The sequence below is a fragment of the Cynocephalus volans genome, chromosome 6, assembly GCF_027409185.1.
Source record: "Cynocephalus volans isolate mCynVol1 chromosome 6, mCynVol1.pri, whole genome shotgun sequence".
In the NCBI taxonomy this organism is placed as follows: domain Eukaryota; kingdom Metazoa; phylum Chordata; class Mammalia; order Dermoptera; family Cynocephalidae; genus Cynocephalus; species Cynocephalus volans.
The window spans coordinates 26,587,326-26,601,680 of NC_084465.1; the positions used below are offsets into that span (position 1 = coordinate 26,587,326).

Genomic DNA, 14,355 nt, shown 5'->3' on the forward strand with positions numbered 1-14,355 from the left:
AACCAAACAGTAAATCAGAAAGCAAGGAACAAAAGACACCTAAGACAACCAAACAACCAATAAAATGCTAGGAATAAATCAACACCTTTCAATAACAACTCTTAATGTAAAAGGCTTAAATTCCTCAATCAAAAGATACAGACTGGCTGACTGGATCAAAAAGGAGGACCCAACTATATGCTGCCTACAAGAGACCCACCTCACCCATAAAGATTCACATAGACTAAGAGTGAAAGGATGGAAAACGATTTACCATGCAAACAGAAAAGAAAAACGAGCTGGAGTAGCTATTCTTATATCGGACAAAATAGACTTTAAACTAAAAACCATAAAAAGAGACAATCAGGGACACTACTTAATGATAAAAGGACTGATCCATCAAGAAGACATAACAATCATAAATATGTACGCACCCAATGTTGGAGCAGCCATATTTATAAAACAAGCTCTATTAGATCTAAAGAAGGAAATAGACACTAATACCATAATAGCAGGGGACCTGAACACCCCACTGTCAATATTAGACAGATCATCTAGGCAAAGAATCAGTAGAGAAACACAAGATCTAAACAATACTCTAGACCAATTGGAATTCGCAGATATCTACAGAACATTCCATCCAACAACCTCAGCACATGGATCATTCTCCAGGATAGATCACATATTAGGTCACAAATCAAGTCTCAATAAACTCAAAAACATTGGAATTATCCCATGTATTTTCTCAGACCACAGTGGATTAAAACTAGAAATTAATAACAAACGAAACTCTGGAAACTATACAAACACATGGAAATTAAACAGCATTCTACTTAATGGCATATGGGCCCAAGAAGAAATCAAGCAGGAAATCAAAAAATTTATTGAAACTAATGAAAATAATGATACATCATACCAAAACCTGTGGGATACTGCAAAAGCAGTATTAAGAGGGATATTTATTGCATTAAATGCTCACCTCAGAAGAATGGAAAGATGGCAAGTGAACAACCTAACACTTCACCTTAAAGAACTAGAAAAACAAGAACAATCCAAACGTAAAGTTAGCAGACGGAAAGAAATCATTAAGATCAGAGCAGAACTGAATGAAATTGAAACCCAAAAAACAAAACAAAAGATCAATGAATCAAAACGTTGGTTTTTTGAAAAGATAAATAAAATAGACAAACCATTAGCATGGCTAACAAAAAAAAGAAGAGGGAAGACTCAAATAACAAAAATTAGAAATGAAAAAGGCGATATTACAACTGATTCTTCTGAAATACAAGGAATCATTCGAGACTACTATAAACAACTATACGCCAACAAATTTGAAAATCTGGAGGAAATGGATAAATTTCTGGACACACACAAGCTCCCAAAACTGAACCATGAAGATGTAGAAAATTTGAACAGACCAATAACAATAAAGGAGATTGAAGCTGTTATCAGAAGGCTCCCAACAAAGAAAAGCCCAGGACCAGATGGATTCACAGCAGAATTTTACCAAACATTCAAAGAGGAATTGACACCGATTCTTTACAAACTATTCCAAAAGACTGAAACAGACGCAAATCTCCCAAACTCATTCTATGAAGCAAACATCATCCTGATACCAAAACCAGGTAAAGATATAACCAAAAAAGAAAACTACAGGCCGATATCCTTGATGAATATAGATGCAAAAATCCTCACTAAAATACTAGCAAACAGAATACAGCAACATATACGTAAAATTATTCATCACGATCAAGTGGGATTCATCCCAGGGATGCAAGGTTGGTTCAACATACGCAAATCAATAAATGTGATACACCATATTAATAAAGTCAAACACAAGGACCATATGATCATCTCTATAGATGCTGAAAAAGCATTTGATGAAGTTCAGCACTCATTCATGACAAAGACCCTCTACAAGTTAGGTATAGAGGGAAAGTATCTCAACATAATTAAAGCCATATATGACAAACCCACTGCCAATATCATCCTGAATGGGGAAAAGCTGCAAGCTTTTCCTTTAAGAACAGGAACTAGACAAGGATGCCCACTCTCACCACTCCTATTCAACATAGTGTTGGAAGTACTAGCCAGAGCAATCAGAGAAGAGAAGGAAATAAAGGGCATCCAGATTGGAAAAGATGAAGTCAAACTATCCCTGTTTGCAGATGACGTGATCCTATATATCGAACAGCCTAAAACCTCTATAAAAAAAACTCTTGGAATTGATAAATGATTTCAGCACAGCAGCGGGATACAAAATCAACACACAAAAATCAGTAGCATTTCTTTTCTCCAATAGTGAACATGCAGAACGAGAAATCAAGAAAGCCTGCCCATTTACAATAGCCACCAAAAAAATAAAATACTTAGGAATTGAGTTAACCAAGGAGGTGAAAAATCTCTATAATGAGAACTACAAACCACTGCTGAGAGAAATTAGAGAGGATACAAGAAGATGGAAAGATATCCCATGCTCTTGGATTGGAAGAATCAACATAGTGAAAATGTCCATACTACCCAAAGTGATATACAAATTCAATGCAATCCCCATCAAAATTCCAATGACATTTTTCTCAGAAATGGAAAGAACTATCCAGACATTTATATGGAATAATAAAAGACCATGCATAGCCAAAGCAAGGCTGAGCAAAAAAAATAAAGCTGGAGGCATAACACTACCTGACCTTAAGCTATATTACAAAGCTATAATAACCAAAACAGTATGGTACTGGCACAAAAACAGACACCCTGATCAATGGAATAGAATAGAGAATCCAGAAATCAACCCACACACTTACTGCCATCTGATCTTTGACAAAGGCACCAAGCCTATTCACTGGGGAAGGGACTGCCTCTTCAGCAAATGGTGCTGGAATAACTGGATGTCCATATGCAGGAGAATGAAACTAGATCCATATCTCTCACCATATACTAAAATCAACTCAAAATGGATTAAGGATTTAAATATACACCCTGAAACAATAAAACTTCTTAAAGAAAACATAGGAGAAACACTTCAGGAAATAGGACTGGGCACAGACTTCATGAATACGACCCCAAAAGCACGGACAACCAAAGGAAAAATAAACAAATGGGATTATATCAAACTAAAAAGCTTCTGCACCGCAAAAGAAACAATTAACAGAGTTAAAAGACAACCAGCAGGGGGGGGGAAATATTTGCAAAATATACATCTGACAAAGGATTAATATCCAGAATATATAAGGAACTCAAACAACCTTACAAGAAAAAAACAAGCAACCCAATTAAAAAATGGGCAAAAGAGCTAAGTAGGCATTTCTCTAAGGAAGATATACAAATGGCCAACAGACATATGAAAAAATGCTCAACATCACTCAGCATCCGGGAAATGCAAATCAAAACCACATTGAGATACCATCTAACCCCAGTTAGGATGGCTAAAATCCAAAAGACTATGAACGATAAATGCTGGCAAGGTTGCGGAGAAAAAGGAACTCTCATACATTGTTGGTGGGACTGCAAAATGGTGCAGCCGCTATGGAAAATGGTATGGAGGTTCCTTAAACAATTGCAAATAGATCTACCATACGACCCAGCCATCCCACTGTTGGGAATATATCCAGAGGAATGGAAATCATCAAGTCGAAGGTATACCTTGTTCCCCAATGTTCATCGCAGCACTCTTTACAATAGCCAAGAGTTGGAACCAGCCCAAATGCCCATCATCAGATGAGTGGATACGGAAAATGTGGTACATCTACACAATGGAATACTACTCAGCTATAAAAATGAATGAAATACTGCCATTTGCAACAACATGGATGGACCTTGAGAGAATTATATTAAGTGAAACAAGTCAGGCACAGAAAGAGAAATACCGCATGTTCTCACTTATTGGAGGGAGCTAAAAATTAATATATAAATTCACACACACACATACACACACACACACACAAACGGGGGGGGGAAGAAGATATAACAACCACAATTATTTGAAGTTGATACAACAAGCAAACAGAAAGGACATTGTTGGGGGGGAGGGGGGGAGGGAGAAGGGAGGGAGGTTTTGGTGATGGGGAGCAATAATCAGCTACAATGTATATCGACATAATAAAATTAAAAAAAAAAAAAAAAAGACAACCAGCAGAGGGGGGGAAATATTTGCAAAATATACATCTGACAAAGGATTAATATCCAGAATATATAAGGAACTGAAACAACCTTACAAGAAAAAAACAAGCAACCCAATTAAAAAATGGGCAAAAGAGCTAAGTAGGCATTTCTCTAAGGAAGATATACAAATGGCCAACAGACATATGAAAAAATGCTCAACATCACTCAGCATCTGGGAAATGCAAATCAAAACCACACAGATACCATCTAACCCCAGTTAGGATGGCTAAAATCCAAAAGACTCTGAACGATAAATGCTGGCGAGGTTGCGGAGAAAAAGGAACTCTCATACATTGTTGTTGGGACTGCAAAATGGTGCAGCCTCTATGGAAAATGGTATGGAGGTTCCTCAAACAATTGCAGATAGATCTACCATACGACCCAGCTATCCCACTGTTGGGAATATACCCAGAGGAATGGAAATCATCAAGTCGAAGGTATACCTGTTCCCCAATGTTCATCGCAGCACTCTTTCCAATAGCCAAGAGTTGGAACCAGCCCAAATGTCCATCATCAGATGAGTGGATAAGGAAAATGTGGTACATCTACACAATGGAATACTACTCAGCTATAAAAACGAATGAAATACTGCCATTTGCAACAACATGGATGGACCTCGAGAGAATTATATTAAGTGAAACAAGTCAGGCACAGAAAGAGAAATACCACATGTTCTCACTTATTGGTGGGAGCTAAAAATTAATATATAATTCACACACACACACACACACACACACACAAAAATAAATCCGGGGGTGGGGAAGAAGATATAACAACCACAATTACTTGAAGTTGATATGACAAGCAAACAGAAAGGACATTGTTGCGGGGGAGGGGGGGAAGGGGGGAGGGAGGGAGGTTTTGGTGATGGGGAACAATAATCAGCCACAATATATATCGACAAAATAAAATTTAAAAAATAAATAAATAAATAAATAAAATAAAATCAGAAGACAAATGGAAATACACTATATAATCTAAAACATGTTATCACGTTCTGAGATAACCTTTGTTTCCTCTCTTTACATCATTTTTACTTCACTGGATGTGTGAGAATATTTTTTTAATCTGACTGAATCTGGGTCTTTACCAAAAGGCTATTACAACTTTGTATATGTCACTCACCCATCTCCACAACAGATGACTTAACAATGTTAGTGTGCTGGAAAAGCCATACATATATGACTGAGATTTTTTTTATCCTTCATATTTTCTATGAATTTTCTTTTTATACGTGAAGTTAATCAGCAAATGTGTTTCAAAGAAGTAGTCTCCAGAAAAGTGTTTAAAAAACTAAAAGTTACATTCTTTAAATAGTACCAGGAAACATTCAGTAGAGAGATATGGTTGATAACTCTGGCTAAGCCAAAATTAACAAGTCTCATAAATGTACCCACCACTGTCTTCTCTACCCCTTTTATATTTCAAGGAATGTCCTCTAGTTTTAGTGTTCTGAGAACTGACAAATTTTTTGCTCTGCTAACCTATACCCTTTTATGATGTTTATATACTTTGAAAAATTAAGTGTCCTGTTGACCTTCACCTTCCTACACTGAAAAATCAGGTGCTAGCTCCTGCCCCAAACATTCCCAGACTGCTTAGCTGGAAATATTCTCTCCTTCAGGAGGCACAGACCCCTTCGCAGCATCACTTACATGTCTCTCTTCCTGATTAGTCCGGAGTGCCATGAAAGCAGGATTGCTGTGTAAATGATCTCCGTCCCGCTAACTAATTGTCTGTACCACAGCAGGGGTTCAATACCTGCTGGCTGAGCAAGGAGCTTGGCAGTGAACTCTCCCTTCATCTCACTAGCCGTGGGACTTTTGTCACTTCTCCCCGTTTCCTGAGGTGCATGAATGAAAGTGACTTTGTAGTGTTCTAAGTAGAAATGTTCCATGGTTTTGAACAAGGATGAGATAGTAGTCTTAGCTTTATTTCCGATACTGCTCTTTGACATTTGTTGGCTATTTTTCAAACTTTAGGAGTATACCATACCAAAATTGTTAAGAGAAAAGCCCACAGTGACTTAATTATCCCTTTTGCTCACTTTTTTCTTTTTGGTGGCTGGCTACTTTGGGGATCCAAACCCTTGACCTTGGTGTTATCACACCATACTCCAACCAACTGAGCTAACCGGCCAGGCTTCATTCACTTCTTGAATCTCAGCAACTGCTCGGAGCTCAGAGCCTAGATAATGTTTTTCAAAATGCACTACTCTGTGACTTTGGGCAAATCACCTAAACTGTATATGGCAGTCCCCACTGCCCCCCACCTTATCCACAGTTTTGCTTTCCACAGTTTCAGTTACCTGCAGTCAACCAAGGTCTGAAAATATTACATGGAAAATTCCAGAAATAAACAATTCACACACACACACACACACACACACACACACACACACACACACACACACAAATGAACAAACAAAAAAAACAACTCGTACATTTTAAATTATGTGCCAGTATGGAGCCAGGGACTGGACCCCCGTCCCACAACCAGGCACACTGTGCCAGTACCTCAGGTCCTGCCCGGGAACCCGAAGTATGGAGCCAGGGACCAGACTCCACTCCCACAACCAGGCATGCTGTGCCAGCACCACAGGGCCCATCCGGGGTCCCGAGGCATGGAGAAGGGGACCGGACCCCCCCACACACACACACAACCAGGCACACAGCACCAGCACCTTGGGACCCACCCGGGGTCCTGAGGCATGGAGTCAGGGACTGGACACTCCCCACAACCAGGCACACTGACAGCACCAAGGAGCATGCCAAAACATCACCTCCATGTGGGTGGCCCACCACAGCCACCACAATAAGCATGGCTGCTGCAAAAGCGGCTAGACATTACAACCACTATACAGATGGTCCGCCAACCACTGGAGTGCACTCACACAAGGAGAGTGACCAGTAGAGATAAAGAAAAGAAGAGGATGTCTCTCTCCATAAAGCCCATTTCAGAGTGACAGAAGAAGCATCAGCTCTATAATAATATTGGGGGACCTGATCACACCTCTCAGCATTGGACAGATCATCTAGGCAGCAAATCAACAGAGTAACCATTATTCTTTCAGGAGAGAAGAAATCTAGGGCAATTAGAGGGAGGAGGGTGGAGGGAAAGGAGGGTGAGGGGAGATTGGACAAGGGGCATAAAGAATAATTATTATTTGTAACAATTTATATGCTAGTAATATTGATTTAAGATATCTCAATATTGAACCCCCAAAATATGTATAATCAATTTTGATTCAATAAAAATAATAATAATAATAATAAATAATAAATCATGTGTCATTCTGAGTAGTGTGATGAAATCTCACTCCATCTCACCTGGGACATGAATCAACCCCTTGTCCACAGACTTTGCAGTGTATATACTACCCACCCATTAGTCACCTAGTGGCCATCTTGGTTACCGGATTGGAAAAAACATAGTATATAGTGTTCAGTACTATCCACAGTTTTAGGCATCCACTGGGAGTGTTGGAACATAACCCCCTGCGAATAAGGAGGGACTACTGTATGTCTCAGTTTTCTCACCTATACAGTGAAGCTAACAGAACCTATACTTCATAGGGTTAGCCCACCAAGTGCTCAATAAAGGTTATTCGCTACCTTTAGGTTACCATCCCATAATTACCTTCATTTTGGAAGGGAAGGAGTCTCCTGTGAAATCTTTTCAAAGGCATGTTTAAAATGTAATAAATCATGTCATTGATTTATGAATATATTTATCCCTTCAAAGAATGCTTCTCTTAGCCAGCTTGTTTTAATAAACCATTTTATTTTTCATAAAGCCCAAAGATGAAATTCTTTGGGATTCACAGCATAAAAGTATTAATGGGATTATCCCTTTTTATTGCATATTATACAAAATGTTGTACTGCAAATATAAAATAGTAAATATCAGTATTATATCACCAAAGTCAAGGGGTTGGATATCTGTACTGGCCAGTTGCAAAAAAAAAAAAAAAGTTAAGTATCTGATAGTTGGGTTTTAGTCATAATGATTCATGAATTTCAATTGTTACAATTAATATACACAGCATAAAATACTTTCCAAAACTAACATGGTTTGAAGTTTGAAAAGGTTTAACTAAAAAAATGCTATAGATGTGTTGGCTACTTCTTTGTCTCATGGACCTTCACTTCTCCCTTACCTATACATTCAAGTATCTGAGAAGATGCAGACAGAATCCCTTCTTACCTCTCCATCAGCCACAGCAGAATAATTCACTTGGGCAACAGTGACTGTGGTTGGCAATTCTGAAGCATCAGCCAATGTGGCTACTGTTGCCCCTGTACCAACCTGGAGAAAAATATAGAAAGTGATAAATGTCAGTGGACAGATCCTTCTGTCTCTCCTTTACTCAGAAGCTAAGATTCATTTAATCCCAAATTTAGCACAGATAACGATTAATATGATGCCTTGTGATGTAAAATGAGTTACTAAAATCATATCTCAGAGACTAACACGAATTTCAGAATTTTCTTTCAACCAAAAATAATATTATAAGAGCTTTCATATTTCACTATCAGTGCTCAATGTCAGTCAACCAACTTTCTACTCTCACTCCAGTCTGAACTTTAGAGGTTCCCTGTCTATCAACAAATTGTGTTTTATCTCAGAAGAAGTAATTCAGAAAAAATATTCTCAGGCCACTGACAGTGAAATGGTAAAAAGTAAGCCATGTTAAAGTGCTTTGTTATGGAAATGTCCAGGAAAGCTATTCACAGCTCCGCATTTAGCAAAATGCAAACAATTTAAAATATTCTTCAGAAATAAATTTCAGGTAGGAAGATCTTAGGGAGCTATATAAAGTTCATATGAGAGTTTGCACAAAGACAACTTTCTCCAGTCTGAGGTGAGGTGCCCACTGATTCATCTCAGAACCCATAATCTGGTGACCATTAGGTTTACTCACCTGGATAAGCGAGACAGTGCCATCAGGGTTACTAAAGGTCTGGACTACAGTCTGTGATGGTACAAGATGGGCTATACTGTGTGTGGTTGTGGCCTGTGTTTGTGTTTGCTGATCTTCAAAAGCATATAAAAGATCTTCCCGCCCATGCTGTTTATAACAGTTTTTAACTATGGTCCGTAGTGCCTGGGTCCATGAAACCTGTCACAGAAAGATCAGAAAAGTACATTAAGCCACAAAGAACTTTAGTTATTTAGTCCCATTATGGAATGAGCATCTGATTATTTATCAAGCCAAACCAAATCTGTATAAAGTAAATTCTCTTATAATTATTTCCCACAGACTGATTCTGGCATTAAGAAACTAAGTATCAAGTACCAAAAGAGGCTTCCCACTGATTTCCTTATTGAACAAAGTCTGGTTTAGCTTTTGGGTTTTATACCCTATTCTAATCTGAGGTCAAACACTTAACTTCTCATAAAACAACATTACTCTGGCCAAGAATGGTATATTATGATTCTCAGTAAACTTCAAAGCTAAATGAAAAACAAACATGCAGAAAAAGTAAGGGGTGGTATCCAGTGTAGTCTTTGTTTTAAAAGTTTCATTATTGGCAGAATCACTTGGCAGACTTCATACCTCTCTAACCCCATATTTATATTTTTCAACAGTGATTCTTGCTAATCAGAAATAAGAACATTTCTAAGTCTTCAAAGTGATTAATATGTTTACTTCAAGCTTATTTGGTTTTCCCCAAGCACCTCATAAAATTAGAACTGCTACAAAAGGCAACTATAAAAAGACAGTATAAATTCACGAACCCATGCCAGTCTTAACTGCAATGGAGCAACAAATGGGAAAGGCTATAGAGAACATCAATCTTCTTTGGAGGAATAAGTTTGATTATTACACAAAAGTGTTTAGACTTTTTAGCAGAAGATGTAGAAATGACAAGAATTGAAGTGGTTGATTCAGAATAGAAAAGCAATAGGCAACTCAGACCAGAGGAACCCTTACCCTCTGCTTTTGCTCTTCTGTGCGGACATCGCTCCGAACATTTGCCCATGGGATATCTTCTGGCCACCAGATGGGCTTGCAGCTTTCTTTCCCCCAACCTGGTTTTCCCCGACCTGTGGAATACTTGAGCATCTCTGGGATAAATGCCCGGAGCTGGGCCTGGAAGAGAAAAGTGTGGCCATTAGTAGTGATGAAAGACATTTCGGATGTGTTTATGTACCCTACCAAATTCTAAGATTATAAAACAGACAGCCTTCCTGGAGGGTTCCAGAGAATTCCAAAATGTGACTGATGAGAACCTATTGTTCTCCACAGGTTACTATAGCTACATAGATGACTGAGAATTATATTGGTAAAGTGCATCTTAACTGCATTTTGTAGACCTGTTCCTATAAGAGCAAGAATATCTACCTCCAAGTTTGAGTTCTGCCTCCTAAGATACTACTGGTATTAGCTTATTCCCCTTCTATAGTTTCCATTCATTTAAGGTGTCAAAGTCAAGGTGTATTCAACATTATTCTGGAAGTAGTAATCAATGTAAGCAGATAAGAGAGACATAAGAGGTGAGGAGCAGGGAAAAGCATCATTATTTGTAGATGAAATGACTGTGTATCTGGAAAACCCCAGAGAACTAAATGAAAAACTACAAAATATATGAAAATATATGATTACAAAATGCAGGAATATAAAATATATGATTATAAAATACATGAAAATAAATAGGCTTTCAACTTAAAAAGGGGAAAATAACCCTAAAACTCTTCTAGAAAGTTTCTAGTAAGCTAGGTCACTGTCCATGAGTCTGACATATAAGTGAAGCTTGTGTTATTTTAAATATATTATGGACTTCATTCAGATTTATTTGACAAATCAAATCCAGACCAAACTGGTTTTAAACCAGAGATAACTGCCATTCTTATTTCCTGGCACAGTAACCACACTCTATGTGTGTTGGGGCGAGACGGAGGTCTACTTTGTGAATACTCTTAATTGCTAATAATGATTTCTGAAAGAAAAGCAGTTTATGAAGTTATAATCTTATAATTCTTCCTCAGACCTACTGCTTTCCTTTTAACCTGGTGCTCTATAATACTCCAGAGACAAGCAGCATCCTCCAGCTAAGGACACATCTATACATCTGCAGCTTAAAACCAAAAAGAGAGGACATTTTTAGCAATGAGTCAGATTCAAGGACATGGATTTGCAGACATAAAGTAAAAATACAAAAAAACAGAAATGAGAATACTTACATATTAATGAGAGAACGAGCATGCAACACCATAATATTGAAGATCTCTTATGGATATCAGGTATTCTTATAATTCTTATTATAGTAAATATTAAATATTTTACCAGGAGATGATATAAATTGTTACGTAATAGGGAACAATGAACTCAAATCAGTGATGTTTACGTAATAAAGAAAGCTTTGGTTGACAGTATTTACACCATAAATTCTTATGCTGAGCCTGTTTCTAAATCCTCCCCTCCCAGACAGTCTCCTGCCTACAGGATATGATATAACATATTCCATATATATTTGGCTCTGTGGCATCAAGCAGCAGGTTAATAGGAATGTATCCATTTGCAAACCCATGCTATCAACTGGCTCATGAGCTCATTCCTTCAGTTATTTTAAGAAAGTGCATCTCAAAGTCATTTTTCCCTTTATCCTGATTTCTTGGGAGTGTGTCTTTTTCTAGACTCAGACACACTGAGCAAGAAAGGGCTTAATCCTCACCTACAACATTTTACATTTCATCATATAAAAAAACCAATGGTTTTCTCAGATGCACAAACTAAATAAACTGATACAGCAGACTTTTATAAATTCCTCTTTATTTTAATCCCAGTAACAGTCTCCCGAAAGGAGAGTTCTTTATATCCCTACGTAGGAGTTTGGAGAAAATAAAACAAGAAGGTTAAGTATCTCTAAATTAACAAAATACTAAAGCGTTCAGAAGAACTCATTGTGGAGAACACTGGGCTTACAGAGTCTGCTCAAATCCAACTGGAACTCCGTACAGTCTCTATTTCTGGTGACTGCTCCTCTTCTGCTCACCCACCCTATCTGCACCAATAGTTCTCTATGCTCCTCAGTTCTGGGTCACTCTGGCACCTGGCTATGGACACCTTTCACCTCAGTCTTGCTTTGGCTCTCCCACACCTTGCTCAGGCTTTCCACTGAGTTTCAGGAACTCACTGGTTACCTGAAATGGGGCACAGACTCAGCCTTCTCACTGAAACCCCTAACCCTAGCCTTTCTCCAACTACTTGTCTTCTAACTTCTTCATTTTTGCAAGTAGAAACTCACCCCTTTTCCCCAGCCACCCAAGCTCAAAACCTGAAAGTTATCTTTACCTCTCCCCTTCAACACCTATCTGGCCACTCATCACAAGTCCAGTTCTTCTTTGAAATGCCTGTGGTGTCCATCCCTTCTTCTCCAGTCCCACCTTCACCCCCACTTCCTAGCCCAAGGATAGTACATTCTTCTAGTAGGCTTTCTTGTGGAACTCAGAGATCTCCCTCCTCTCCTTATCCCACATATCTTTGTCAGACAGGTTTTCCTAAATGCTTCATAGTTCTGATGCTCAAAAAACCTTCAAGTGGCCTTTAACTACTAGCAGCTAGACTAGACTCCATTGTCCAATTTTTCAGGCCCAACACAATCTGGCCTCACACTACATTCAGTTCCTGCTAATTCCCACCCAGCAGCCTTCATCCTCATTAGGCAAGTCTCTGCACTGTCCTTCTCTGCCTCTTGGTTTGTTACCCTTAATGGACTACTTTCTCATGCTACTATTCCAATGTTACCACTCATCTTTTAATGCCCAGAAAGTCCTACATTCTTTGTGAAATATATATTGACTACTTCTCTTGAGTCAGCTCTTTCTATCAACAGGATCACGAGCTCTAGACTCAGAGTGGCTCTGAATCCCAACTCTATCTGAATCTTAATTTTGTTTGCAAAATAGTAATGATAATGGCAAATATACAGGGTCAGTTGAGAGGATTAGAGAAAACAGGTATATACATAGTTGCACTGAATTAATAGTGGTTTTATTATTATTACTTCAGTCATCAGCTATTTTTTCTCAGCAATTCCTACAGCATTCCTAGCTGTCATAAAATTATAGCTTAATGTATACAAACGTTTATAGAAATCATTTATTTCCCATATAGGTGCATCACAGCTATCTGGCAACTGATTGATAATTCTGTCCTTGTAACGGGGAAAAAAACTGTCCTTTTTTTAAAAAGATGCTTTAACTACCTACTGTCCAAATCCTTTAATAAAATATAACTACTTCAAATGCAAAACAAATAAGGATTCAGAAACATTATAGCTTTAATCCAACACAGTTTTAATACTAAATCTGCTATTAAGTTTTTCTCAAAGGCCAAATGTGACCATTTGCTGAAAAGAAATATTTCAAATATAATGACATTTTATTTTCAAATCAGGAAAATTAAGGACTCTATTCTCCCAATTCAAAGCAATAGCTAACTTTCTGAAATGATTTCTCAATACTGAACACACTATAATATACACAAAGACATTCTCAGTTTTTCAAAATGCATAAAGTAGAACAAAGCAAAAGGTGGTAAAAGAATGAGTTTATATGTATCTGTGTAAATAGGGCTGTGGATGAGAATTAACAGATGCTAGAACCAAGAAGGAACCAAATTGATCATCTAGGCCAATTCCTTGCATTGAGGAAGCAAGCTGTTACAAACCTGGCCCCAATGTATAGCTAGTTGAGGTGACTTATTCTGCTGAATCCTTGAGCACTACAAAAAATGTACAAGCAGATTAACTAATGAAAATTGTCAGAAAGTGTGACTCAAGAGTAACCATAACTAGAGGAAGGGCAGAACTAGGAAATGTCTCAAAGACGTTTTATGTGTTAGAAATCTCTAGATGAGAAATGTTTCCAACTCTTAGGAAGAAGATCCTAGAGGCTAATATGAGAGGCAGGAGAAACAGCACAAAGGGAAGGCCACTTCCACAGGCAGAAAACCCCATCAAGTTAAAAAATGGAACCAGAGTTAAATTAGCTACTGGTATGCAAGTTCTAATTCACCGGCAGATCCAGCTTTTTAAAAGTGCTAATTATCAAGTATATGAAAATTTCCCCTATATTAAAAGAAGAGGTAAAAAGCATTTTCTACTGTAAAATTTCATTTTTCAGATCTGTATATTTTGGGGATGAAAGATATTTTTTACTTTTAAATGCACAGAGATAATCTGATTTCAATGAAAAAGGCAATTTTCCACC

At 37.9% G+C, this 14,355-nt stretch overlaps 1 protein-coding gene across 2 annotated transcripts in view; it reads right to left on the bottom strand.

The window, feature by feature from the left end:
- The window catches only part of NRF1 (nuclear respiratory factor 1), a 145,346-nt gene that overhangs the window by 45,128 nt on the left and 85,863 nt on the right, over positions 1-14,355 (bottom strand). For both annotated transcript variants that reach the window (XM_063099338.1, XM_063099337.1), the window contains exons 6-8: positions 10,076-10,234; positions 9,062-9,259; positions 8,344-8,445 (exon numbers count right to left, since the gene is read on the bottom strand). In XM_063099338.1, coding sequence (XP_062955408.1) covers positions 8,344-8,445; positions 9,062-9,259; positions 10,076-10,234 — 459 coding nt within the window. The remainder of the gene's footprint in view (positions 1-8,343; positions 8,446-9,061; positions 9,260-10,075; positions 10,235-14,355) is intronic.